Source organism: Panthera onca, chromosome F1 (genome assembly GCF_046562875.1).
Source record: "Panthera onca isolate mPanOnc1 chromosome F1, mPanOnc1 haplotype 2, whole genome shotgun sequence".
NCBI lineage: Eukaryota > Metazoa > Chordata > Mammalia > Carnivora > Felidae > Panthera > Panthera onca.
In genome coordinates, this window is record NC_138355.1 from 70,052,350 (window position 1) to 70,080,214 (window position 27,865).

General features: G+C 59.4%; 1 protein-coding gene and 1 long non-coding RNA gene across 7 annotated transcripts; one reads left to right on the forward strand and one right to left on the reverse strand.

The window, feature by feature from the left end:
• Positions 1–1,226: 1,226 nt before the first annotated feature.
• On the reverse strand, positions 1,227–23,744 carry SEMA4A (semaphorin 4A). 6 transcript variants are annotated; one of them, XM_078440585.2, is made up of 15 exons: positions 23,664–23,744; positions 15,616–15,780; positions 13,943–14,103; positions 12,979–13,041; positions 12,673–12,771; positions 12,346–12,451; positions 11,468–11,584; positions 11,022–11,146; positions 10,675–10,847; positions 9,477–9,627; positions 4,906–5,086; positions 3,432–3,550; positions 3,184–3,341; positions 2,867–2,967; positions 1,227–2,463 (listed from the first exon to the last, which is right to left on the reverse strand). In XM_078440585.2, exons 2-15 carry the CDS (start codon positions 15,749–15,751, stop codon positions 1,871–1,873), a joined length of 2,283 nt encoding a protein of 760 aa, XP_078296711.2. In that variant the 5' UTR covers positions 15,752–15,780; positions 23,664–23,744; the 3' UTR covers positions 1,227–1,870. The 6 variants fall into 6 exon arrangements, with proteins under 6 accessions (XP_078296711.2, XP_078296712.2, XP_078296710.2 ...); XM_078440586.2 differs by lacking the exon at positions 23,664–23,744 and adding an exon at positions 22,485–22,505; XM_078440584.2 differs by lacking the exon at positions 23,664–23,744 and adding an exon at positions 21,389–21,491.
• On the forward strand, positions 22,543–27,640 carry LOC144614828 (uncharacterized). Its single transcript, XR_013553054.2, has 2 exons — positions 22,543–22,879; positions 26,686–27,640. It is a non-coding gene; the product is annotated as an uncharacterized LOC144614828 (long non-coding RNA).
• Positions 27,641–27,865: the final 225 nt, after the last annotated feature.

Consider the following 27,865-nt stretch of genomic DNA (forward strand, 5'->3'; position numbering starts at 1 on the left):
TCTAGAGGGGACCCTTGTGCATCGAGTTCACAACAGCCAAGAGGTGCAGCCAACCGGGCGTCCGCCCACAGATGAGCAGGTGAGGACATCGAGGCCAGCGCCCCAGGCGGAGCACGCGTCAGCCCCCAGAGAGGAGGGAACGCATCCTGGGCCTGGGCTACGCCACGGTGACCCTGGAGGATACTATGGTGAGTGGAAAAAGCCAGTCGCGGAAGGCCAGACGCTGTACAATTCCCCCTGAAGCCCCTGAAGTGGTCAGACTCGTAGCGAGTGGAACGGTGGCTGCCAGGGCTGCAGGGAAGGGGGCTGTAAGACGAAAACGCCCTAGAGATGTTACACAGCAACGTGAATATCATTGACACTACTGAGCTTAAAAGTGGTTAAGAGGGTAAATGTTACGGTATTTGCTTTGTACCACGATTAAAAATAAATATGTAAATAAAAACAGTAAACCATAGGGGAAGAGAGTTATGGGAAAAGGGTGGCCAGGTGTGAAGGTGACACAGGTAGTCTCAGAGAGTCATTTGTTCGGAGAAAGCCAGACCACAGGGCATCGGAGAGGGCGAGGGCCTCCCTGGGGTGGGGAGGGGCAGCCAGAAAGGCCCCTCTCTGGCGTTTGGTGGGGAGGGTGGGGGGGGCAGCATTCTCGTGTGTTTGGTTCCCACAGAGAACACCTAGCACACCTGGGTGGGGAGGGGGTAGACGGAAGGCAGGGGTCGTGGAGTGAGAGGGCAATGCCGGGGGTCTTGGCAGACAGAGGGAAGGGGCTTGGTTAGCCCGAGGGAGGTGGCACGGGGGTGTGGACAGAGCGCCGCGTGTCAGATTTGGGACATAAATCCAGTCCACGAGAGTTGACACCAACTGGGGCCGTGGAGAAGGGGTGCCAAATCGGCGTCACGGGAAGCTGGGACAGCAGGGAACAGTAGCTGCGGGGATCAGAAGTGGCGGGGGTCAGCGACAGGTGAGGCACGGCCAGGTGGGTCCCGGCTGAGGCTGCCGCCCCCCAGCTGCGCTGGCCTGACAAGGGGGTTTGAGCCACTCTCCTGCAGCGCCTGAGCAGAGGAGAGGGCTGGGGGGCAGGTCCCGGGTGGGGAGCCAGCAGCGCAGGAGAGACCAGTCACCCCACAAACCCAGAGCCCCTCCCTGCTGACGTCGTGGGACTGCCTGCTCGCCCCACCCCCAGGGTCCTTGGCTACGGCATGCTGCTCGGACAAAAGCACCACTCATAAGCTTTGTCTTTTTAATAAAAAATAAACTGTCTGTGACAAGCAGTTTTCTGAATCCCAAAATAAAGGAGGGGAGAGGACAAAGATGAAGGGGTCAGCCACAGCAAAGGAGTGAACAAGGCTCAGATGACCCCTGTTACTCCAGCCAGGCCAGCAGGGATCACATTCTCCCCAACGGAAGCAAGAAGGAAGGTGGTCAGACTTCCGGAAAGACTTCCCGGGAGTCAGCGGTGCATGGTTGACAAGGGAGGGGGAGGGCGCGCCTCCCTGCAGATCCCCGGGAGGGGGGCGCTGGCGTCTGAGGTGAGGTGGCGGCTGCGACCAGAGTGGGGTCGCCAGGGGTACGGGCGTGCTGTCCTGTTTGTATGTTGGTGTTTATTACCACAGGGTCCTGGACCACCCCCCCCCCCCCCCCCCGCCCCGGAGGGTTCTGGAACAGCCAAGCCGGAGAGCGTGTGTGCATGGTGGAAGGAAGGCCCACAGGGGGTCAGGCCGCTGTGTCCAGCCCCGCCGAGGGCTCCTGGTGGCACACAGTGGCAGGAAAAGGTGGTCTTTCGTGGTACTCCCCCACCAAGTCCCAGGTCCCCACAGCCGGCATGGCCAGGCGCCCTGCCCACCCTACAGCCCCGGTCTGTGCCCAGAGTTTAAGCCACCTCGGAACCCAGACGGTTGTTGTCCGCGTCCACCTCGCCGGCCGAGGTCGTGTGGTCCTTGGGAGGTTGGAGGTGCTGCTTTCTGCTCAGGGGGGCCTTCTCCCCGGGAGGCAGGGTCTCACAGCCCCGCACCTTGCCCCGGGCTCGGAGCGCCCCCAACGGGGAGGCAAGGAGAAGGAGGAGGGCTCCAGAAAGCACGAGGGCCAGGAGCACAGTGACCGTGAGGAAGTGAGGCCAGTAGGACCGCTGGGCGGCCAGGGCGGCCCCGCCCCCGACCCTGGTCAACGGGGCCTCCACACGCTCCCGGGGGATGCCCGCCAGTTCGGGGTCCAGGGCCAGGGGCTGATCCTGGCTGTGCACCCAGTAGGAGACCACAGGGTAGGAAAAGTCGTTCTCCGTGGCCCAGCACTGGTACAGGCCCCCCGCCCCGTCCTGCAGCAGCAGCAGCAGGGAGCCGTTGTAGACCGCCGCAGAGGCCTCTGGGACCGCCGCTTTGCCGTGACTCCAGCGGTAAGACGCCAGGGCTGACAGGCGGGGGCAGGGGAGCTCCACGATGGAGTTGGGGACAGACAGGACTTCTTTAACTGGAGGTGAAGGAAGGGCGAGCGGTTCAGGGAGGGGAGAGGAGGGCAGGAAAGCTGTGCCAACATTTGGACCCTGACTACCCTCTCCCGCTTCCATTTCGACTCCCCAACTCGACTCTGACCCCTCCCCTATCTCCAGTCTGGACCCCAAACTGACCTCAGTCCCTCTGACTCCAGCTCTGCACCAAAAACAGACTGCGGCCTCAATCCTGAACCCCAGCTTAGAGCTCCTAACCTTCCTCCCTGAGCCAGGACCCAAATCCGTCCCAAATCTGGGCGTTCAGGTCTCCAGCCGGGCAGGTGCTGGGGGAAGAGACTGAGGCAGAAAGGCCCATCCCTGCCCAGAAGTCCCTGAGCCTCCCCCGCCCTCCGCCCCCCCCCTCCCCCCCGGTTTCGCACTCACTGATTTCGGGGCGGCTCTGAGGCTGGCGGCTTCTGCCCACGGGGCCAGTGGCACAGGCGAACCGTGGGTTCCCTTGCTCCACGTCCTGCCTCCAGGACTTCCTGAGAAGGTGGGGAGAGCACACTCATCCCTTGAAACAGACCAAAGTGGGAAGAGGAGGAGGAAGAGGGGAGGTGAACCCAGGATGGCTTGCTGTGACCCCTCCCCAGGAGGGGCGCTGTTGGAGGGAGTAGCCCCCGGAGAGAGGAAGAACCCCGCACGATGGGGAAGAAGGTCTTGGCGGGCCAGCCTCACTGCCATCCGGGACCGGCACTCACGGGATGGGGGTGGGCAGGAGGCGGCAGGTCCGGGACTCCGGATCCCAGGCACAGTGGGGGTCCCGGGCAAGGACACAGTCCACACAGCTCTCATAGACGCTACAGTTGGCTCGTGGGACCTGCCAGATGCCCCTCGAGGAGCCCGCAAACACTGCACCCTGCAAAAGAGAGGGAGAGTGACGGGGTCACCCTGCCCAGGGAGGACCCGGCACCCAAGCCCCCCACCTCATCGGAGGGCCCCTTGCCACCTGTGCGGGGGCCAGCAGCAGGTTGCGGACAGGTTCAGGTTCAGGGAACAGCTGGATCTCCTCCACCAGATGGACACTGTTGTTCCCACTCCCCACAGCCTTGTGGAGGGACCCCGTGGCTGTGGGGAGAGAGCAGAGACTGTCACGGGTCCACAGACCCTTCTAACTCCAGATGGCCTCCCAGCTGTCAGACCGTTCCTGCTGAGTGCAAAGTGCGCAGACACGGATCTGTCAGGCTGTTGCCTTCGATGCCGCGGAGATCACGTAAGTCCCGTCGTAAGTGGCTCACACCCCCGCCCCTCTGCCCCTCCTGTGCTGGAACCCAGCCCACTTTCCCCACGGACTTGGGGCCGAGGACAGCTGAGTGCTTTCCGGAGAAAACCATGTCACCAGCCACCCTCAGCTCCACCGAGTGTCCCTGCTCCGAGGCAGTTCAGTGAAGTCCACCCTGACCACCCTTTTAAAAACTGCCATTTCCTTAACTGGCATTCCTCATCTGCCCTCGTGCTGAATCACTTTCTAATCTCCTAACACGCCGAGTAGTGACTCATGTGCCGTGTTTATCGGCGGTCTCCGTGCATTCCACACGGACCGAGCTCTGGGGGCGTTCTGCTCTCTGCTGGGACCCGGGGTGGGCACAGCTGACAGTGGCTGGAAACATGTCCTAAAAGAAGGAAGGAACCTGCAGGTTTCTTCCACTGAAGCTCAAGGTCACCCCCGCCCGGCCCTCCATAGACGCGCCTGGCAATCTTCCACATTCCCCGCGGGCTCTCTCTCCTCCTTTCCACAACGACTTTTGAATCTACCCCCTTTCTCTCCAAACCCCCCACCTTCTCTACCCCTCACCCCCAGCCCAAGACCCTGCGTCCTCCAGCTGCACGGAGGGGCCTGCACATAACCTGCCAGCCAGCCACCCAATCCTGCCTGTTCTATTCACTCACCACCAACCCAGCACGGGTGTCCCAGGCTCCGGCTTCCTGCTCTCTCTGCAACTGTACCTGCCAGTGACCCCCTGGCCTGCCCCTTTCTTCACCACCTGCCCCTCTCCTGGATCCCACTGACCTTTCCTTCTTTAAAAAAAGCATGCAAGCTGCCGCCCCCCCCCCCCCAGTGTCCCCTCCCTGCTTCCCCTCACAGCAGACTTCCTAAGGAGGGAAGTCTGTCCTGGTTGCTCCCAGTTGCCCTCCACCTGCCCGCTCTTCACCTCTCTCCATGGCTCCTCCATGAGAGAAACAGCTCCTGCGAAGGCCCCCAAAGCCCTCTGTGTTTGTCACCCCTCCAGCACTAAAGCTCAGAAGGCACGGGTAACCCCGCTGTATTTTTAGAGCCTAGCAGGGCACCAGGCACATAGCCAGTATTGAGAAAGCATTTGTCGAATGAAAGCATGAGCGAATGAACTCCAGGGCTTCCCTCCTCAGCCTGAAACGCAGCCCCTACGTGGTCGCCGAGGGAGGTCCTGGAGCCCTTTACTCACTGGTGCCCAGGTACATGACCAGATGGCTGTGCCCATCGACGCCCTGGACTGTCTCCACCGCGAGTCTCGTGTACTCCACGCCAGACTTCACCAGCACGGGAGTCCCCACCACCTGCTCGTCCATCAGGAAATGGTCCTTCATGAAGGTCAAGGCTTTATCAGAGGAGGGGCCCACGGAGCACTAGAGCGGGGAGGAGGAAGATCAGGTCGGCTCTCTCCTTCCCGTGAGCTCACCACTGCCTCTTCCCTCCCTCCCAGCTTCAAGCCTGCTGCGCCTCCCTCCCTCCACGCAGTCCTCATCTTAGGAGGTGGTTAAACTCCGGAGCTGCCTGGCCTTGAATTCCAGCCTCTGAACACCGCGCCGCGTATATCGCAGGCTTGCGGCGCGCACGAGATGCACGAACACGCGAAAAGTAACTAGAGCAGGTGTGACATGAAGAAGGTGCTCAGTAAGTGTCAGCGGTTATTACTTTCCTCCCCCTCGTCACCTTCATCCAGGGTGCCCGGCAGGAAGTAGGGTGACAGCTACCTGCTGCGGGGACCACGTCTCACTCATATCGGGAGCCCCAGGCATAGCCAGCGCAAGACTGGCACACAGCTGGTGCCCAGTGGTGTTTGCGGAGTCAGTGACTACATGACGGATGCGACAGAAAGGGGTGGTGCAGCAGGAAGCGCTTGTCACCACGGTGTGGCATGAACTTGCCACATGAGTCTGGCAGAGCCCCTGCTCCATCCGGGGCCTCCTTTTTCTCACCCATAAAGCGAGGGGGACGGCGGACGCGGTGGGCCGGCTGTTCTCCAGAGGCCCTGCCAACACCAGCACGCTGTGTGTCCCGATCTCAGTCAGGATCCTTGTCCTCCACACCCAAAAGCACTATGTTAGGGCCAGCCCAACTCTGTCCCCTGCAAGCTGTGTCCTCAGGTAGGTTTCCCCACCCCGCCCCGCTATGAGCCCCCATTTCCTTGTCTGTGAGTGAGGTAATAACATCCATGTTTCATTCTGATGCCAGAATGAGCACACACACCTATTCTCACTTCCTCCCCCGAAAACGTGGGGGGTGGGTTAAGGCAGAAAGCTACAGGGACTGGGAGAACAGGAGGGGAAGCGAAGGCAGCCACAGTTTGGAAGCTGGAAAGCAAATGAACAAACAGTAAAAGACTTAGCAGGAAAAAAAGAAAGGACTTTTCTTAAGCCAGCCCTGGGGTAGCCAAAGCTGTCTGATTTACAAGGCAGAATTCCTAAAGGTCATGAGTGAGTGGCCCCAGCCACCTCCAGAAGTGAGGCAAGGGAGGCACGGAGTCAGAAGAGTATTTGGAAGTCTGTCCAGGACGGAGGCTGGTCTCCTGCAGCTCCCGTGGCTGGGGGACTGGCCCTGGCAGGGCCTGGCCCAGGTCTGGAGGCTCACTCTCTGGAGAGGGTAAAGTAGAGGGTCTCTGGGCGGAGGGCACGGGCACACCATGGAAGCAGGGGTGAAGGTAGGGAGGCTCAGTGCATGCTGAGACTCCGCCCTCACCCCCTCTCCCCCAACGCCAGCAGCCAGGCCGTCCCCCTCCGAGCAGAAGGCTAGAAGAGGGCTCCGGAAAACTGACTGGAGGTCAAAGGTAAGACTTGATGATATTCATGTTGAGGGTCCCCAAGAAAACCGCCCAGCCAGGCCACCTCCAGGGGACAACAGTGGAGCCAAGTCCCATCCACCGGTGCAGTTTCCAAACAGCTGCATGGTCCCCACCCTCAAGTACAGCAAAGAGCCCAGGGCTACCGGACCAAAACAAACAAATGGAAAACAAACAAACAACACAGCTAAATGATTCAGAGGAAAGAGACCTTCATGCAAAGTAGTATTACCATTTTCAGAGAGCTAAGTGAAGAGAGTGTATCCACGAAACAAGAACATGATGCTACAAAAGAGGACTCTACTTCAAAGAGGGAGCCAGACACCACGTGTGTCCTGAAGGAAGACACACGACCACGGTGAAGGGATCAAATCAAACTCATGTTACTGAGTCTCTAGACCCAACCTCCAATGAATTTACAGGAATTCCTTAAACTCCACCACAGAGAGACATGGTCACCAAGATCTAGACAGTGAAAAATTCTACATGACAAGTAAATGGCAAGAGAAAATAAGAAAATGGAAAGGGAATGTATAGATTAAAAGAGACTTAAAAGAACAACGCCTGGGGGCACCTGGGTGGCTCAGTCAGTTGAGCATCTGACTCTTGATTTCGGCTCAGGTCATGATCTCACAGTTTGTGAGATCGAGCCCCACGTCAGGCTCTGTGCTGACAAGTGCAGAGCCTGCTTGGGAGTCTCTTTCTCCCTCTCTCTCTGCCCCTCCCCTTCGTGTGTGCTCTCTCTCTCTCTCTCTGAAAAGAAACATTTCAAAAAAAAAAAAAGAAGACAAAATTGAGACACTCTCCCAGAACGTAGGGCCAAACCGAAGTCTTGGAAAGCTGGACAGGATTTAAAAATGGAGAGGACCAGTCCAGGAGGGCCAGAAAGAAGCAAGAAAACATTCTAACATGAACGTGTCCACTCCATGAGGGAAGGGACTTCTGTCTGCTCTCTTCACTGGTGTATCCATCCACTAGTGCTTACAACAGTGGCAGGCGGCCTCAGAAACTGTCTGTTCATTAAAAAGAAAATAGGGGGAAATAGTTCAAGAAAACTTCAAACTGCAGGAACAACTTCCCAGGCTGAAGGGGCAGCCTGAATGTCCAGCGCAATAAATGAACAGAGTCCCGTCAAAGCACAATACTGTGAAATTTCAGAACTGGGGACAAAGAAAAGGCACTACAAGATTCCAGTCAGAAAAAAACAGGACATTCAGAGACTTAAGAACCAGAATGGCTCTGGGTAGCTCAGTAACCCCCTGGGGAATAACAGGGCAAGCCTTCCAAGTTTTGCAGGAAGCTTAGTTCTAGTCTAGAATTACCTGCACACATCAAACTACCAAATGTGAAAGTCGAATAAAGACATTTTCAGACACTCACAGTCTCAAAAAGTTTACCTCCCCTGTATCCCTTTCCAGGAATCTATGGAGGCCACGTTCATGAAATAAGATAGTAAAACAAGAAAGAAAAAAAAAAAAAAAAAGAGGAAGTCACAGGTTGCAAGAAACACGAGAATGTCACGGACAGATACAAAGGGAAAGCCCAGAATGATGAGCAGGGAAATTCCAGGATGGCAGCGGTGCCCTGGCCCCGGACGGCCAGCCGCTGGTCCAGGCCGCAGTGGATAGGAGCCGTTTCCAGGAACGTGAAACTGTTTGAATGCCTAACAGCTGTGTCTTCAGAAGAAATGCAGATAATTGAGGAAGAGTCTGAGGTTGAATTAATGATAAGAGCTTAGAAAACAAAGCAAGCAAAAAAAAAAAAAAAAAAAAGTGAGAGAGAGATAATTACTAACCCCAGGGAAAAATTTTAATTATGTAAAAAGGAAAGGTAATCATGGCCTTCTACGTGGCTCAGTGGTGCAGAAGAGTCCGATATAAATATTGATCTAACCAAAATTGTGACAAAACTACCCTGGGAGATGAGGGGTGGGTGCAGTGGTGTGCTGGCAAAGCAGTTCCGGTGTGGGCGTCAGGGATCCCCGTCTCCTGATTCATCGGGTTTGCCAACTGCCGTGACCTATACTCCCCCCGCGGCTGACCTCAAGCTACCAGCGTAATGTCAGTGCCCATGAATTTGGAAAGAGACGCACAAAAACAGTTCTTGCTAGCTGCTGCAGGCCACACACAACTGGGGGGCGGGGGGGGGTGGCAGGGGGGAGGGGGAGGAACACAGTTAAATCCTCACCATCCAGAACGGGGAATTCAATAGATCCTGCCTGAAACTGAAGCATCAAGAGGCGGCAATAAAAGTATGTTAGAGACGGGGCGGGGCGCCTGGCGGGCTCCGTCGGTTAAGCATCTGATTCTTGATTTCGGCTCAGGTCACGATCTCATGGTTCGTGGGATGGACCCCCGCATCGGGCTCTGCGCTGACGGCACCCAGCCCGCTTGGGATTCTCTCTCTCCCTCTCTCTCTGCCCCTCCCCTGCTCGCACTCTCTCTCTCAAAATAAGTAAGTGAACATTTGAAAATAAAAGTACGTTAGAGATCTGGAGATAAATACACAAAGTATCGGCTAAGAGAGTTGAAGGTGGTTGTCCCTCTAGAGAGGGAAAAGCGTAGGGCAGGGAATAAGGCAGATTTTTACAACCGACCGTGTAGCTCTCTATGATTCTTTAGATGGTGACCGTATAGCACGCGGATCAAAAAACAAGACTTGAATAACAAACGCAGATGAAGATGCCAGGCAGTCCTTGGCACAGCCCGTGCCCCCTTGTCTGCTCAGTGATGTACTCAGGTAAGTGGTGTGCACTTGGCGGAGGGGGTGCTTCTCTGTGAGTAGGATGGGGTTGGAACAGCTGGGCCAAGTGTGTATCTGAGCAGACAGGGCCGGTTAGGGCAGGAAGCACCAACGATTGGACACTCGCTGCGCCACGACAGGTCCTTTGACATGGGGGAAGCGTGTGTGTGTGTATCTGTGGAGGGCGGTCGCTCGGTGTTGGGGGTGGTACTCACGCTGCCTGGCCGGGGACTGATCTCGGGAACCCCGTAAGTAGTCCAGCGTGAAGTCTCTTTGTTCAGCTCCTTGTACTTGCCCTCAAAGACACGTCTGAAGTCCTTGAGAGAGAAGGCACAGACGGCAGAGCTCCTGGTCCCACCGATCTGCCTGGGGACAGCCAGAGGGGACACTGTCATCTCCTCTGCTATACCAGGAAGCTCCCCCTGTAGCCCTGGCCCACCCTGGTCAGAAGGCCCAGGAGGGAAGGGGTGTGGAGGGTGGGGCTGGCCTACCGATGCCTAGTCTCCCCGAGCTGTGGTGATAAGGCTGGGGGAGTCCCTTGTGGACCGTCTTGGGACCTGAAGTGTGACTATCCTTAAGGAGAAGTGATTGGGGCTCAGGCCGTGGGGGTGGCTGCTGCCTGTCTTGCCCAGGCTGGGCTGTACCCATAGGAGGGGCAGTGTAAACAGCTCCCAACAGGCTCCAGATGAAGCCCTGCTCCTTTTGGTCCTACTGATTCCTGATCCTCAGGGAACCAACCAGAGCCTGACTATGAGAATATTTGTATTCCTTCAGCCCTGGACTGTGGACAACAGGTTTCTCTTGTTCTCTTTAACCTGATTGTGGCACACATCCTGTTCTCGGTTCTGGACGTCATTGATACCAGCCTCTGCTTACAGCAGGTATTTTTGGTACCGGACACATGGTCAGGAAGTACCTAAACACCGTGTGACCAGATCACAGCAAATCAACTGACTTTTCTCAGCCTCCAAGCAATGACTATTTTAACTTTAGTGATACTGATGGTGTTTCCCTTTTTGCTTTGGCCATTAGGAAGCTCAGAGCTAAATTGTGATCAGCACCTGGCACTGCATAAATGACAAACATCTGTAATGCGTCGCCCCAGTCCCTGCCTTGTCTTATTTTTCTTTTACTCCTGTTTCCTTATCAGTTTTTATCGTATCTTGTCTCAATGTTTGCCTTTGGTAAGCTGTCTCCTATATTTTTTTTTTTTTTTTTTTGGGAACCAGGCAGGCTATAAACTAGTAAGAACCTGAGTTTTCTTTTTCCATCTACATGAAGGGGGTGGGTCTGATCCGTGGGACGTGGTGGCGATCACACGCCTTCCTAGGTGAGGTGCGCAGAGTGACAGCTCCAACCCGCCGGCCCCACGACCCGCGCGCGCAGCCCCCGCGTTCCCGCCGCTCTGCTCACCACTGGGAGCTGAAGGTGGCGTAGACGCGGGCGTCTGCGGAGGCAGTGGCGGGCAGCAACACCGCGTGGCGGACGACGTTGAAAGGCAGCTGCCCCGGCTGCGCGCAGAGCAGCTGCGCCTTCAGGAAGGTGGTCCACTTCTTCTGCAGCAGCTTGTCTCCGCCCACGTCGTTCTAGGGCCGCGTGGGCGGAGTCAGTGGCGCCCCGCCCCGCTCCGCGCGAGCCCTGCGCCCCGCCTCCCGCGCGCCCGCCCCGCTCCCATTGGGTCCTGGGCGCTCGGCCCCGCCTCTGCCATCTCCCCATTGGCTGCCCCGCGGCCAGCGCCGCCTCCCGCCCGGGCCGCACACCTTGCAGACTCTGGCCACGCGGGACGTGTGGAGCTTCTCGAAGAACTCGAACTCACTGGCCGTCTCCTCGAAGAAGAAGTAGACGAAGTGGGTCGAGGGGATGGCTGCCACGAAGGAGGCGTCCGCTGCGGGGCGGGGCAGATAGGCTTAAGGCTGGGACTACCCCCGCCCCCACCCCCCCAAGCGCTGGTCCGCAGGCTGGATGCCTAGAGGCCGGCCGAGGGTAGCCCTGGGGGGGTGGGGGGGGGGGGACACCTGGTCCCTTTTGTGTTTACTGACGCTTCGCGGGGCTGAGAACTGCACCCCCAGCAACAGTACTGCCTCGCACGGAGGAGGCCCCCTTCAAGAAGGGCACAAGGGGGAACAGCGGGTCTCAGGTTCTCAGGCCTGGCCTCCGCGCTTGCTCTGGGACGGGCCAGACCTGTGCTGGGGACTGGGGTCCTTACGCTGCAGCCAGCGGAGGAAATTGTCGGTCTTGAGGACAGGCTGGGGTCCCAGCGTGCGGATCAGGATGGGCTCGCTGCCCAGGAAGTTGTTCATGGTGCCAGAATAGAGCATCCCATCTAGGGCGGGGAGAGGGCGGGAGGCCTCCTGGTTGGAGGGGGTCCCTGCTCTCTTCAGACCTGCCTCTGCCTGGGGCCAGTATTCACATCGGTCTCTGGCCCCCTTCTGTGTTCTACACCTTCCTGTGGTGCCCAGAGCCCAGCTCACAGACCCCGCTGAACCCCCTTCTTAGGGAATATTGCCTCAGGGGATAGTCATGCCTTGTGTCCCTCTGTGCACTGGCCTTGTCCAGCCTTCCTCTGGCTGCTTCCTCACAGGCCCAGCAGAACCACTTGGCAGGTAGAATCACTCCTGGTTCCCCAAAGGTGGCCGTGTTTTCCGCCTCCACCCCTTGGCCCTGCCCTTCTCTTCCTGGAACATCTTCGTTGCCCATCTACGTATCTTTCAAGGTCCAACTCAAAAGCCAAAGGCCACCTCTTCCAGGAAACCAGGGCGGGGAATCTTATGGTCTGTGTCTGGGAGGGCACAGGCCGTGATTTCTCGTAAACTCCACAGAAAAAATGGCTGAGCCTCAGGACTCTCTTCTGCCCAAGACCCTTCCCGGACCCTCTTGCCTGCGTGAACCTCTCTATACCTACCTCCCTCCACCTCCTTTGGGGCAGCTTCAGCGGGATTGGTTGGGGTGCCCGAGTCTCTCTCTGACCTGGTGCCCTGAGGCTCCTGGCTTCCCCTCCCTCCATCCCCTGCCTTTCAGAAAACTGTCAGATTCCAGATTTCCCAGAGTGACCTGGGAAGGCAATACTGGAAACCTGATACTCACCTGCCAAGACAGCTGTGTGCTTATGGGCGGGGTCGAAGGGGCTTTGGCCTTTCCCCTCCACAACTTTGTCCTGGGAGATGGGCATCAGGTAGGAATCTTGGAGTTCCTAAAGGGGGGGGAGAGGCTGGGGGCCAGAACGCCAGGGTCTCATGTCTGGGAAATGCAGGGCTTGAAGGAAGGAGAGGAACATGGAGGGAAGGTGGGGCCAGGAAGCTCACGAGGGTCCTGCATCTAGAAGAGCAGAATTTTCCAGAGCTCCAGAGGATGGGCCGGGAGTAGGTGTGGAAGGGATGCTTGGGTCCGAGAGCTGGGTGCCCAATAACTCACGATGAAGGTACAAGCGGGGCTGAAGGCGAAGGTGCCACATGTATATAGGTGGGTGGCGTTGAGAGAGACCAGGACACGGATAAAGTTGAAGCACTGTGTCTGGGGAGACAGAGAATTCAGGCTGCCCCTCCCTTGCTGGGGGGGAGGGGGCGGGGCACCCCCGATGCAGTCTCAGTACGTTTTCACAGAGGGTGATGCAGGCGTCATGGTGGAAACAAGCATCCTCCGCTGCCTGTCCAACCTGAGGTCTTCCGGTGGCGGTCTGGGGGCTCTGCCCAGAGCCCCTGCACCCCCACTTCGGCTTACCTCATTACTCTTCTTCTTAAAGGCACATTCTCTCTTTTTTTGGTCACTGGCCGGCCAGGGTACCTGCGGTGGGGAGTGGGGAGGGAGACGAACGAAAGTGAGGTCTTCGCCTCTAGCTTTGACCTGCTGCCGTCTCCTTGGGCCAGGCGTGAAGTCACCGGAAGGCATGGTGGCCAGTGACATGCTAATGAGCTGTAATAACATCAGCTTGTGACTGTGGCCACTGCTCTGATGATGCTGGCGTTCCTTGGGACGCAGCTCTATGGTAGAACACGGCCTGCAGAATCAGACCTGAGTTTGAATCCAGAATCGGCCGCTTGGTGGTTAAGTGATCTCAGTCAATTGCACAAGCTCCTGGAGGGCACCCACCAGGAACATATGCAAAGTACCCTTAGGGCAATGCCTGGTGTACAGAGCAGCTGTTGTCAAACCACACGTTTCCTGGAGAAATTGTTTAAAATGTCGGTTCCTGTCTGCCACCTCAGAGAAGCTGCATCTTCACCCGGCAACCCATACGCGCAGGTGGCCCACAGGCCACACGCCGAGGGGCACAACCGGGAGATGCTCAGAAATTGCTCCCTCTCTCCCTCCTTCCTTCCTCCCCCCTCTCTTCCTCACACCATTCCCGTTAGGAGGCTGACTGCAATTTAATACACAGGCTTCAGTGATTTCTCCCAGTGGGTGGATGTCATGTTACTGATATCATCGGAGTCAATGTTTCTGTCGTATGTCAATGATTTCCATTTCAGCCATTGTAGCAGTTAGTATCGTTCAAGCAGAATGCAGGGTACCAGCAAGTAGTGAGACCACTATGGTATCTCTTCTCTGTTCTGCAGACCGGGTACATCTGACCCGGTAGGATGGGTAGTCGGTCATGCGTAGGCAGACCAGGCACAGGGGTGGGGAGGCACTGTCGGCCCCCTCCCCACCCCCAGCCCATGCCCTTCACCCCTGGCCTGCTCACCATGTTCTTCAGCTTTGGCATCCCCGGATCCTGGATGTTCAAGGCCAGGATGGCCTCCCGAGCCCCCACGTAGAGAGTGCCCCCATCACCACTCAAAAGCAGAGTGTCGAAATCCTGGAGGCCCTTCTGGTGGAAGAGGCTGAGAACCCTGCGTCCGTCCCCTGTTGGGAGTTGAGGAGAAGGGGTGAGTGATGAGGGCTGGCTGGGCACAGAGCTGACTTCCGAGATTGAGGTGGGGAAGGGAAGTGTTGGCAGAGTGTGCCCCCCCAGGCCCTGGCAGCCAGACCTACACTCCACCAGCAGCCGCCCCCCCTTCACCCACCCTGCTGGGAGGGCAGGAGTTTTGTGTTGATCCCACAGCAGAGAGAAGAGGCAGCCAGAGACAGGGTAACGACAGCCCGGGGCTGGGGAAGGGTGGCCTGAACCCAAGAGACACACAAAGGGCCAGCAAATAAAGTGAGCCACAATGGACACGCTTCCAGGCCTGGTGGGGGTGGGGGGCTGTGGGGGGCAGGGGGAGGAGCAGGGGGAGCAGAAGGCAGACAGACAGATAGGACTGTGTGTCAGGGTGGCTGTGGGCTGTAGGGTCACACTCACCAACCCCCCTTCCCTTCTCTAGCAGGACATTTCTACCACTAGAATCACCACCATGAGCTGAACAGAGAGGAAACGTTCATCCCCAAAGGCCCCTGTGGGCGTGCCTGGCTGGCACCTGTGTGGGGGCAGCGAGCCGGCCACGGGAGGCAAGCGAGGCCCTCATGGTCACCTCGGGGTGGTGGTGGTGCTGGGGGGATGCTCCTGTCCCGCTGGTACATCGGCAAGGGGACAGCCTCCCCCCCGCCCCCCGCAGGGCTGTGTTTGCACGTCAGCCCTAGAGGCCTGTCCTGTCTAGCTGAGTGTTCCCTTTGGAAGCTGTGAGAATCTCAGGGCCAAAAGGAGAAGTCGGCAAGGTGCTGGAAGGGGCGGCCTCCCCCAGACCTGCGTGAACCCCTCGGTTACTGGACGCCCCATCCTGCGACATGACCTCCGGGCCTCGCATCCGCTTCCCGCGCAGAACCCGGAGGGCCGGCTGAGTACCAGCGTCGCTTATGTTGGGGATGCCAGCACCGGACACAGAGGAGTCCTCGCCAACAGCGGCCAGCGTGCGTGTCCTTTACCAGGTTGCCCCAGACAGATACCAGAGACACAGCCGTGCCCAGGAGACCCTGCGCCTACAACTCCTGGCATATCTCTTCCTGAGCCTTCTGCCTGCAGCTGAGAGGGCGGGCGGCAGAGCGTCAGGGCCTGCACCCCAGCGGGCCACCCCGAGTTCTCTTATTCCTGGCGTCTGGACGTGGCGCGGTCCAGCACCATCTGTGTGGTTGTTGCGGGCCTGGTGTGTGCGGGGCCACCGGGTCCACGGGTGACCTTCTGGCGTGGCTGTGGCCTTGCGGGCACGTGGGGGTGTGAAAGCAGTTAGGGGTTGCAAGTGCCCGGCTTGAGGACAGTGACATGTAAGGAGGGAAAGAAAAACCACCAGCCCTGGAGAACCACCCCGGCCCCTTCCTCTCTTCCCTTGGTCTTCCCCCTTAGTCTTCCGGCCGTGGCACATAGTTTCCTCATCCACCCCTTCCTCTGCCCCTCCCCTCCAGCTCAGCTTGCCGCCCTGCGCTACCTGGCCGTCGGACACTTACCTGCGTGGTATATGACCCTGGGTAGGGGCCCCTGCCCAGCGGCCCCCGCGGTCAGCAGCCGTGGCAGCAGAAACAGCCAGAAGAGGAAAAGGCCCGGGAGGCTCCAGGGGTCCGGGCCCGGGGCTAGGAGGGCCATGCTCAGCCAGAGGCTGTCACCAGATGGCTCTGCGGAAACAGACACCCAGACACCCTCTGGGTGAGCAGGCCTCACCACATCCCCCCCGGGGAGCCAATAGGAGAGCCCCAGGCAGCAGAAGTGCGTATGGGGGTGGGGGGTGCCGGGGAGGGGACAGTTTCCTTTCCAGAGTGCCTTCTGAGTCTCACTTCCATCATCCACGGGCACCAGCCTGCTGCCTCGAGCTCCCCTGTGGGTCGGAGTCCGGCCTCCTGCCTGCCCTTCTGATCTTTGGCCCCCAGCAGCCCTGCTCTGCCCTCTCTCACCTGAGTCTCAGGAAGTCCTTCTTGCTGTCTACCCTTTGCCTTCCCTCCCCGCCGCCCGGAGCCCAGACCTTTCCCTTCCCCGGGCCCAAGCAGGGGACTTTCTGGGGAGCAGCTTCCTACGCTCAAAGTGTAGGTTAATCAGACCCATCTCTGCTGGGACTTTCAGATCTGTGGCCGACCTCTCCCCTGGCCTCAGAGGACCCAGGCAGGCCTGATTCTGCCTATGCTGACCTCTCCCCTTCCCCTGCTGGGTGCAGGTCTTGACACTCTGGCCTACCTGGCCCTCCCTTGTAGGGAGGTAATGAGGGGCCGCCGCCAGGCAGCTCTGCGGCTGCCCCTCCCCCTGCTCTCTGACTCCCTGGGTCGCTGCATCAAGGTCCCCAGGATCATCACCCCCCAGCCGCCCACCTCATCGCACATACCCTCGAGCCAGCCACAGTGCAGAACCCCAGGTGTCCAGAGTCTTGGGTAGGGGTGCATCCAAGGGAAAGAAGAAGGGGCTTCCTAGGCCCCAGAGGCAGGGGACAGGGGATGGAAGGTCAGCCCGGCTGGGCCGGGAGTGCGGCCCGCCAGGTACCCATAGCGCCAGAGCCGGCACTGAGAGCTCTGGAAAACCAGAATTTCCACCTCTGGAGTCGAGTTGTGACAGATCCCTGGCTCAGGCGGAAGTGGGGGGGGGGGGAACGCTGGGAGGGCAAGAAAGGAGGCACGCCTCTGCCCCCCCCCCCCTCCGTCTATCCAGAAAGTTTTTGGGCCATGCCAGCCACCCCACTGCCCTCTGTCGTGCCACCTCTAGTCCAACCAGCCCGGGAGTGGCTTCTTCTCTTGCTCAAGATTTCTCAGATAGGACGTGACCCTGTCCTCTCTGTTCCTCTTTTCGCTCACCCACAAGGCGGGGTCTCTCCACGGCTGTGTGCTCAGAAGTGCCTGCGGTGGTCTCCCCTTGGGACCCCCGCTTCAGGGGGGCCGCGGTCTTGAAAGACTAAGAGGGCTGCGTTGGGCTCTCCCCCGTGGCTTGTTCCCTCCCACGGCCTGGCGTCCATCCTTCCCCGGGGCAGCATCAGGCCAGGGGGAGCCCAGAAAACTTCCCATCTGAGCTCACGCCCAACCCCCCAGTGTCTGCTCACCTCTCCCTGGAGGCCCCGGGGCGGGGGGGGAACCTCCTAATGCAGGGTTAACGAGGCATCTCCAGCCGGGGCGCACAACCTATAAAGTGGGTAGCTTCCGGCGCACTGGGCCCCAGGCCGGCTGGCTGCTGGTTTAAGAGCACGGCCATCCCAGGGCTAACCTGACTCGAGCTGGTGACCCAGCTTCTTCTCACACTGCCGTTGCTCAGGCAGGATGGCCTTCCTGCCGTGTCACTGCCACCCTTCTGGTCGCGGTGCAGCCCGTCATTCCCTAGAATTCCCGGTCAGGGCCCACTCATCTTCCCTCCGTTTCTCTGGGGGCTGGTCCCGGCCGGAGCCCGCCTGACAACTGTTTCGTGGCGACCAGCCTAAGACTCTCCCAGACTTTCATGGAGGCTGGTGGCCAAGTCCTGGGGAGAAGCCGGGGGCCACGCCACTCAGAGAAAGTCTTCCAGACTCAGAATCCAGGGAAGGGAAGATCCCTCCCGGACTCCGCCTTCTGCGCCTCCCCAACCCCTAGTCCAGATCTGGGACCTGCTCTGCCCCTTGGCCTCTCTGCTTGAACAGATTGGCTTATCTGGGTCACAGGGAGGGGTTCTGACCGCGGGGGAGACGGGGGAGGCAGCCCAGCTCCAAACTCCCAGCCCGACGCCCTGCGTCTGCCCTCTAGAAGTGCTCAGTTCACCGCCTGGCCCTAGTGCCTCCTGCCCCAGAGACCCGGGGATTCTCCTTCCCCAGCCCCTCCCGCCAATACGAGTAGTTCGCGTTATTAGGCCTTGGTCTCCCCAACAGTTTTAGCAGATGGGCACCACCATAGTCCCATTTCGCAGATGAAGAAAGTGATGTTACGCAGTGAGAAGCCAAGTTAGACTCAGATGGGCCTCGTTCGGAAGCCAACCCCTTGGCCACCCAGTGTGGTCCCTTCTCAGCTCTGAGCCACTTGGATGGGGAAGACACCTCCGAGGGAGGGGGTGGCCAGCTCTGGCTCTTCTGGGCTGAGAAACTGTACCTCAGGGACTCCCGACTCCGGAGGGGACAGAGACCTCTCTGGCCATCAGGTACGGGCACCAGCCCCACACGCAGCAGGGCCATCCGCTTCCGCGGGAGAGCCTGCCGGGGGGAGGACACCCTGCCCACCACCGTCCCTCTTGCGTGGGGGGCTCTGGAGTCGGAGGCAAAGTCACACGGCCATCACCCCCGTGCGGCTGGGGAGCCCACGGCCAGGGTGGCTTCGGGGGCACATGGCCCGGGCAGTCACGGGGGCCCCCCATTCGGAAGGGCCCACACGTGACCTAGTGCTCTCCTGCTGCCGTCCTGAAGGTGCCTGATCACTGCCGAACGCGGGACCCCACGTCTTCACTCTGCGTCAGGCCCACAAGTGACGGAGCAGGTCCTGCCCCGGCGACAAGCAAGCTCGTGACTGCCAGGGCTCCTCAGCTGACCTTCCTCATTGTCCACACAAGAAGCCAAGGCCAGCAGGGAAGTGTCTTGGCGGGGGCTGGGGTCTGCAGGGTTCAGGTGGGGCGGTGGCGAGAAGGGGCCAGGTGTTCAGGGCCCAGCCTTAGGGGCTGTGACATTTCATGGCACCGATGTGGGGGCTCCCCAGCTTCTCTCTCCCCAGCCTGGGGACCCTCCCCCCCCCCCCCCCCGCAAAACAACAATGTCTAGTTCCACCCTGTCACCCGCTGAGGGTCCACCTCTTCTGGGGACTCCTCCCCTCTGGCCCCTAGACCACATCGAACAGTAGCCCCTTCCTGCCAGGCTTTCTGGCCTTTGGTAGAGATGTAGCTGTGGGGGTTCGAGTGGGGAGGGGAGATGGAGACATCGTCCTCGTTCTCCACCCTACCATGTGCTCACCCCCCTGCGACCCTAACCCATGCTCACTCCCCTGCACCCCTACCCTGTACTCACCCCCTCTGACCCTACCCCATGCTCACTCCCCTGCACTCCTAACCCGTACTCACCCCCCTGCACCCTATCCTATGCTTATCCCCTCTGCACCCTACCCTATGCTCATCCCCCTGCCGCCTACCCTGTGCTCATCCCCCCGCACCCCTAACCTATGCTCATTCCCCCTCTACCCCTACCCCATGCTCACCCTTCTGCACCCCTACCCTGTCCTCACCCCCTGAACCCTACCCTATGCTTATCCCCCCTGCACACTACCCTATGCTCATCCCCCTGACCCCTAACCTGTGCTCATCCCCTCTGCACCCGTACCCCATTCTCATCCCCCCTCGACCCCTACCCTATGCTCACGCCCCCTGAACCCTACCCTATGCTTAACCTCCTGCATCCTACCCTATGCTCATCCCCCCTGCACCCCTACCCCATGCTCACTCCCCTGCACTCCTAACCCGTACTCACCCCCCTGCACCCTATCCTATGCTTATCCCCTCTGCACCCTACCCTATGCTCATCCCCCTGCCGCCTACCCTGTGCTCATCCCCCCTGCACCCCTAACCTATGCTCATTCCCCCTCTACCCCTACCCCATGCTCACCCTTCTGCACCCCTACCCTGTACCAACCCCCCTGCACCCTGCCCTATGCTCACGCCCCTGCATCCTACCCTATGCTCACCCCTTGCACCCCTACCCCATGCTCACCCCCCTGCACCATACCCTGTACTCACCCCCCTGTACCCTACCCTATGCTTATTCCCCCTGCACCCTACTCTATGCTCATCCCCCTGCCCCCTATCCTATGCTCATCCCCCCTGCATCCTACCCCATGCTCATCCCCCCTCCACCCCTACCCCATGCTCACCCCCCTGCACCCCTACCCTGTATTCACCCCCTGTACCCTACCCTATGCTCATCCCCCCTGCACCCCTACCCCATTCTCATCCCCCCTCCACCCCTACCCCATGCTCATCCCCCGGACCCCTACCCTATGCTCAGCCCCCTGCACCTCAACACTGTACTCACTCCCCTGTATCCTACCCTATGCTCATCCCCCTGCCCCCTACCCTATGCTCATCCCCCCTGCACCCTTACCCCATGCTCATCCCCCCTGCACCCCTACCCCATGCTCATCCCCCTCCGCCCCTACCCTGTAATCACCCCCCTGCACCCTACCCTATGCTCACCCCCCGGTACCCCTACCCTGTACTCACTCCCCCTGAACCCTACCCTATGCTCACCTCTCTCCACCCCTACCCCATGCTCACTTCCCTACACCCTACTCTGTGCTCTCCCCACCTGCACCCCTACCCTGCACTCACCCACCTCCACCCCTACCCTATGTTCAGTCCCCTGCATCCCTACCCTATGCTCATCCCCCCTCCACCCCTACTCCATGCTCACTCCCCTGCCCCCTACCCTATGCTCACCCCCCACCCCCTACCCTATGCTCATCCCCCCCAACTCTACCCCATGCTCATCCCCCCTCCACCCCTACCCCATGCTCACTCCCCTGCACCCCTACCTTATGCTCATCCCCCCTGCATCCTACCCTATGCTCACCCCACCTGCACCCTACCCCATGCTCACCCCTCTCCACCCCTACCCCATGCTCACACCCCTCCACCCCTACCCTGTGCTCTCCCCACCTGCACCCCTACACCATGCTCACCTCCCTTTATCCCTACCCTGTGTTCACTCCACACACACACCCTACCCTGTGCTCACCCCTCTCTACCCCTACCCTGTGCTCGCCCACAGAACTCTGGGGAACTCTGTCCCTTTGGGGCTCCTGGCAACATGGATACCTCACTGGAAGGGGCTCCAGGAGCTGGGAGAAAAGCCACTCCGGGCTTCATCAATGACCAGGTCCAGCTCCCCTTACCCCCTCTCCCTCCCAGCCTCAGGGGTAGCCCTAGAAGAGCGCAGTCCTGGGGTACATCTGCTTCCTGGCTCCCCTTCCTCAGCCCTACCTGCCCTGCCCCGTCTTGCCCTGTTTTTATGATCCAATCAACTTATATTTAGGTGCCTACTGTGTGTGAGGCGCTTCCTTAGCCTCTACTCCCCCGGCATCCCCGCACCTCTTCCCACCCACACTGTCTCTCAGCATTCTCACCACCCGCCAAGCCCAATCCCCCCAACCCTTTCCCCAGGGCCTCCTAGGCCTCCTGGATCTGAGCTGGAAGGCTGAGCTGAGTGCCGCACACAATGGCCCGACCCCTCTGTCTGCCCCCTTCTCAAGGCAGAGCCAGTACCAGACAATGGCCCGCCCCCCGCCCCCTTCAGCCCTCCGGCTCCCTTACCTGGAGCTTGGGGATGCACCGAGCTTCCCTCCCCCTGGAATGCCAGGCAGTTCCTGTCTCCCAGTGCCTTCGTCCGTGCCACACCCCCGCCCCCCATCCCCAACCCCATCCCGCCTCACTGGTCCTCAGTCACCATGGCGACCGCATCTCTAAGTGGGAGGGACTAGAATCTCCCCATATTCTTCCTCCTCCTACCCGTGTCCCCCTGCGCCCCACCTTCTGCTGCTCGTGGATCCACAGTGTGGGGGAGGTGGGACTCCAGATATGGGGGGAGCCCCTGGGGGTCCTTGCTCAGCTCCCTCTCCCCCTGTCAGGCAGGCACCACCTCGTAGATGTCCCCTAGCTGGGTTCAGGGGTCACGTGGGGCCAATTCTCTTTTATGGTCAATTTCTCAGGGTTTCCCTCTTCCCTGGGAACTGTGTATATGCACGGGGACAGGGGGTCATAACTGGATGCCAGCTGGCCGGACCCCGTGCACACTGAGTTTGCCAAGGAGGAGGTGAATGCACATACAGAGATCTGTGCAAACAGGCCGAGGGACAGGGGCTCCGTCAAGCAGGCTGAGAGGCCCTCTTCCATCCTTACTATCCTGGCTTCCGGGTTCAGGTTCTGCCATTTCTTCCCAAGCCACTGTGCCAGAAGCCTTCTTTGGCCAACCCCGTGAGACCCGTTAGGAGAAGTCTTATGCTCTAAGAGGAAGGATGAGGGCAGACTTCAGAAGGGACTTTCCAAAGGTCGAGGCCAGATAGGGATAAAACAGAGCCAGGCTGAGCTATTATTGTTCCCCAGCTATGAAGGAGCAAGCAGGGGCTCTGGGGGCAGTGTTGAAGCTGGGCCTGTGTCCTCTCCCAGCCCTGACCCTGAGCACCTACTCAGCAGAGCGCCCTCCTGTCCCCGCTGGACCTCAGCTTTCTCACTGCTAACAGGAGGAGGTGGAAAAGCCCCTTCAGGGTTGGCCCCTCTCTCGGCCTGTGGGAAGACTGGGAAACAGACAGCCCGGGGCCAGGGCGCAGAAGGCCTGGGTCCCAGGCACGGCTGCCTGTAACTTGCTGTGTGACCCTGGGCAGCTTGCTTGTCCTCTCTGATTCCAGCCTACCTGGGAGCAGCTCAGCTCATTTCGAGACTTCATAGTATTTTTAAGAAGGAAGTAAGTGTGCTGGGACCAGCCCCAGGCTCAGGGGTTCAGAGGCCAAACCTGGTTCCCTTTCAGGCCTGGGTCGGGGTGGTGGGTGAGCGTTTCCGTCTGGAGTGGGGTGGCGAGGGCAAGGCCTGGGCCAGAAGCAGAAGTGGACTCTGAGCGGAGCTCTGTCACCACCCCCACCGCCACCATCTCTTCACTGCCGCCAGCACCCAGGCCTCGGGGCTTCGGAGGGCACCCGCAGGCTCCTCTCCCCCTGGACGGGGCCGTGGTAGCGGGGGAAGAACCGATTGGAAATCCAGGTGGCCAGGCCCAGAGGGAACTGGGCTAGCGGTGGAACAGGAAGGAAGAAGGTGAGACTATAGAAGGACTTCCCGCCCGCCGGGGAGTGTCCTGGGTCCTTCCCCTCTCCTTCCCTCCTTCCAGGGGCATTGGGCGCAGTCTCTGAACGGAACTGTAAGGGCCACATCTCTGAAATACTCCAAGGGAGCAAGGTAGAGGGAGCCTGCAAGCTTCGCCCGCATCCAGGGTTACCCGGGTGAGCTTCGGGGAGCCTCTCCCAGCCTCGATGTATGGAATCAGGGCTTCCAGGAAGGAGCCCAGACGTCCTGTGAGGCAGCAGGGACCCAGTCTCGGGCAGCGGCTGTGGCTGCGGCTAGAAATGTGCCGGGGTCGAGCTGGACACCCAGTGCCCTGTATCTTCTTGTTCCAGGTGGGAGAGGAGGGAGAGGCTTTCTGCAGCCTAACCTCCACTTCCCCTGCACCTGCTCATACACGTCCCTTTCCTGTGGCTGGCCTGGCCTCAGTTTCCCCACCTGTCAGGGCCCCACGTCTTTAATTGCAGGAAGGGCAGCGAGTGGGTGATGGAGATGATCAAAGGAGAGTCCCAGGAAGACAAAACAGGGGAGTGGAGGGTGAGGAGCCGCAGGCGCCCTGCCCCGCGGTCCCTGCCCCTCCAGACCCCCGGAGCTGCCCTTCCCCCAGTCCGAGGCCGAGGACCACCCAGAAGGACCCCCTGGGTTGTCCACTGAAATTGGCACAAACACCCGGGGTATGAGGAAACTGGCATCCCCCCCCCCTCCCCTCCCCCTCCCCCGGGGACCACGGTCCCCCTTCCCCATCACTTCTCAGCCTTACCCCCAGCCCAGCAGTGGAGACCCTAACCCAGGCGTCCAAGACTTCCAGCAGAGTCCGGCCAGGGCAGGGGGCGGAGCAGAGGCGGGCTTGGCAGGGGAAGGGGGTGGGGGCCCCCCCCCCCCCCGCCAGCCCCCTCCAGTGCCCCAGTTCCCAGGCAGCTCTTAAAGGAACCAAGACGAATTAGCTAGGGACAGCTTCAGGGGGTGGGTGTAGAGGAAAGTGGGTGGCGGGGAGAGGATTAGACCTGTCAGGGGCAGGAGGGCCAGAGCAGGGGTGCTGACACCCCCTCCAGGGCCCGGAAGCCCTCCAACTCCTCAGTCTAGCCGTTCCCTCATCCCATGTGACCCCCACGGTGGCCACCCAGCTTCTGACTGCCACCCCCTCGGATCCTGGCCCTTATTCCCCTTGGGCCTCTGCCCACTTCCTCCCCCTCCCCCATATTCGTGCCACCTCAGTCTCCGGTGAGAGCTGCCAGCTGGCACGGACTGGTACTAAGCGCGGAGATCTGGCCCAAGGATTGTAAGGGCCTGAGTCCTGGCCCCAGAGGCGCGGGGGGGAGGTGGGGGGGGGGGGAGGCCAACACCTCAAGGTCACTGCAGGGGGCCGGGGACAGGAGGCACCCTCCCCTCCCAATCCCCCTCCAAGTCTTGCCCGTCTGCCCCTCTGGCTGTGGGATAAGGGGCTCCGAGGGAGCTGAGGATGCAGGGTCCTAGCCTGTGGGTTGTTAGGGCGGGGACAGCGAAAAAGCAAATGACTTGGTGGGTTACTTGTGGCCACGGAGGGGCCGGGCAGCCAGAGAAGCGTTCAGCAGAGGGAGACAGAAATGGAGACGGAAAGACAGCAGCCGGTTTTCAGCCCTGGCCCCCCAGTGTCCACAGCATGAATTTCAGTCTCTGGAGTGTGGGAAGGCTCTGGCCCAGTCCTCCTGGGCCCCGGCTTTCCCCCAGCTTCAGGGTATGCTAAGTCTGCGACCTGCAGCGGGTTTCCTTCCATTTCTACCTGATAGAATATTCTGAAAGTCATCTCTACACCCAACGTGGGGCTCGAACTCACGACCCCGAGATCAAGGGTCGCAGGCTCCTCTGAGCCAGCCAGGCCCCCCGCCCCCATAAAACTCTTCCTGTCCTTCCCTGCCCCCCCCAAAAGAACCCCTTCATCCAGAAAGCCCTCTGGCGTCCCCACAGCGTTCTGAGTTGCCACCGTGTTTTGTGGGAGTCAGGAGCCCCGCGCCCCACCACCAGCAAGCTGGGTGACTTTGTGGCCGACCCTGTCTCCTCGCTGGCTTTGGGGTGCTTCACCCAAAGCGAGGACTAGCCCCCACCCCACCCCCCGCCCGCCCAGCAGTGGCTCTGCAGGAAGCGCTCACAATGAGCGGTCCCATTCCTGCACTTACGGGTACTGGCCAAGTACCTGCTCCGGGGTCAGGCCCTGCGCTAGGTGCTGGGGGGTCAGCGTGAATAAAACATGAAAACGCCTGTCCGGGGTGGAGGACAGAACATGAGGAGATACAGAAATGAGATACGTCCGGTGGTGCTAAGTGTAGGGACAGGCGCGCAGTATTTGATGGGAAAAGTGGTCCAGGCTAGGGAAGCGCTCAAGGCGGGCAGGCGCTTGGGGGGTTCCGGGAACACCAAGGCGGTCAGTGCGGCCTGAGGGGCTGGTGAGGGACGCGCTGTCCCCTAGGTTGTCACGCAGGGCTTCACACGGCGTTCGTGCCTGCTGTCTGGCCTCCCACTGCTTTGGGAAGGCTCTGGAGAGTTTTGAGCAGAGGAGTGGCCGGAGCGGTAAAGGGTCACTCTGCCCCTGCGTGGAGAGCAACGCGTGGGGGGCGGGGGCAGGAGACCAGCCAGGAGGGACTGCCACCGTCCCGACAAGAGGCGGAGGCGGGGCGGGGGTTGTAGAATGAACTGGGTTCCAGATCCATGCTAAAGACGGAGGTGACGGAACGTGCCGGCGGACTGAGCGTGGGGCTCGAGAGGGCTTGAGGAGTCACGGGTGGACTCCAGCCTGAGCAGCTGGGGAGAAGGACGGTCAGCAGGCGCCCCGGGGAAGACGACAGGCAGAGCAGGTCGGGGGCGGGTGGCAGTCAGGCTATCCGCTCCGGACATGCTAACTTGGACAAGCATCAGGTTTGGGGTTCAGGGCAAAGGAATGAGTTGAAGGCGTCAACCTGGGAGTCAGCCGTGTGTGGATGGTGTCGAAGGCCGTGAGCCTGGAGGAGATGTCTCCAGGCCCCAGTGTAGACAGAGAGGGGTCGGGTCCGGGCACTCAGTCTGTCAGAGGTGGGGGAGAAGAGGAAGACCCAGCAGTGTGGGCTGAGAGGGACCAGAGTCATCGACCGTGACCAGCAAGGTCAAGGAAGTTGAGGACGCAGCAGGGACCAGTGGGTCAGCCACGTGCAGGGCCCATGGACGTCAGCGACAGCAGTGTCTCTGGAATGAAGCCAGAAACGGGTCGGCAGCTGAGCGTGAGGAGGGGAATCTGAAGAGACAGGACGAGGTGTGATGTGGTCATCTGGAGAAAGGGGGTGACGGGGCTAGGGACAGGAGGGGCAGGGGGCAACGCTAGGGATGTGTGGTCACGACTTTAAAGTCGGCCTAGTCAGAAGGGGAACCACCCAAACTCCACCGTAAGAAATTACCCGGAATACTTAAAAGGTATTCTCTGCCGCATTATTTATAATCACAGAAGTGAGAACAAATTCAAATACCCAGAGACGATTGTGAAATGAGGTCTTACATATACACTTAGCCATTTTTAAGTAGTTCTATATGATAAACATCCTTTATAAAATATTTGCAAAAAAATATGGTTTAATACCTATAGATAAAGCCAAGAGGGCTTTCTCCCCTAATCTTAAGAACCAATATGAAAAAGATAATCTTCCCAATAAAAAAATGAGCAAAGGATAGAAACATTATTCGCACCAGAAGAAATGCAAATAACCATTATACACGAATGAAAAAACAATTTCAACTTCTTTTTTAAAAAGTATATTTTTTACTGTTTATTCATTTTTGAGAGAGAGACAGAATGCGAGCAGGACAGGAGCAGAGAGAGAGGGAGACGCAGAATCCGAAGCAGGCTCCAGGCTCCGAGCTGTCAGCACAGAGCCCGACGCGGGCCTCGGACCCACAAACCGTGAGATCGTGACCTGAGCTGAAGTCGGACGCCCAACCGACTGAGCCACCCAGGCGCCCCTGATTTCAATTTCTTTTCAAAGAAACGCAGTTGGGAAACAACGACGTGTGATCACTTTCCTATCAAGTCGGCAAGGATTAAAACCAGCAAAAGCTTGGTGTCAGGAGCCGCTCTCGGAAAAGTGAGCTCAGCAGCAGGTCAGGACAGGAAGGTCTAGTTTCTCTGGAAGGTGGTTGGCAACATCAACAGCTTTCGAGACGTACACAGCCCTGACGCAGCCAGTCCTGTTCCTGGAGTTCACTTCGTGGAAATGCCCAGAGATGCCTGGGCAGATGTCTGTCCCAGGAGACGTTATTTGCAACGAGCCGCGGAACATGGCAGACGTATGGACGTATTTGAAAATCGAAACTGCACAGAACGGTTGGAGGCCTCCCCCCGCAACTGTTGACGGTGGCCGTGGGGCAGTAAAGTGCCGATAAGGAGGGTGGGCCTCTCTCCCCTTTTCTACCCACTCTGGGACGACCAAGTATCACTTACATGAGCCAGTGGAGAAAGAATCCATGTTATTTAAAAATCACGTTTATAAACTTAGAAAGAACCTGGGAAAGGGCTCACACATGTGAACTGGAAAGCAGAATCAAAATTTAAGCCGCAGCGAGACCTTAACTGTGTAAAGCATGTGTTCAAGGACGACGTCTGCGAAGAAACCCGTCAGTGGCTGTCTCGGGGGTGACTGCAAACGGATGACTTTCTCCCCTTTTTACTTACCTGCGTTTTCAGTTTTACTGCAGACTATCACTACGTGATGCCAAAAAAAACCACGTTTTAAAAATTAATCTCTTTGGCCTGCCACGCGCGCGGGGCTGCGTCGCGGCGCGGCGACAGGCGTGGGAGCCGAGGCACCTGGGCGCGAGTCCCCCGCGCCGTCGCCTGGGTCCCCGGGGCCGCGCCCGCAGCCACCGCCCGGGCGGCGCTCTGGCGCCCTCGGGTGCCCGGCCCGGGGAGTGCACGGGACGGACCCCTTGGCCGCCGCCCAGGGGCCCAAACCCGTCGGCCCGAGG

What these genes read in the sequence shown, in the direction of transcription:
- SEMA4A (XM_078440584.2), bottom strand. Translation starts at nt 21,485, where the DNA reads ATGGGGGGCGGGGGTGTGGCACGGACGAAGGCACTGGGAGACAGGAAC. An exon ending in TCAGTCCCCGGCCAGGCAGC is followed by an intron (nt 5,087 to 9,476) that starts GTGAGTACCACC and finishes TCCCCGCTCTAG; the next exon opens with TGCTCCGTGGGCCCCTCCTC. An exon ending in TCAGAGCCGCCCCGAAATCA is followed by an intron (nt 2,464 to 2,866) that starts GTGAGTGCGAAA and finishes CTTCACCTCCAG; the next exon opens with TTAAAGAAGTCCTGTCTGTC.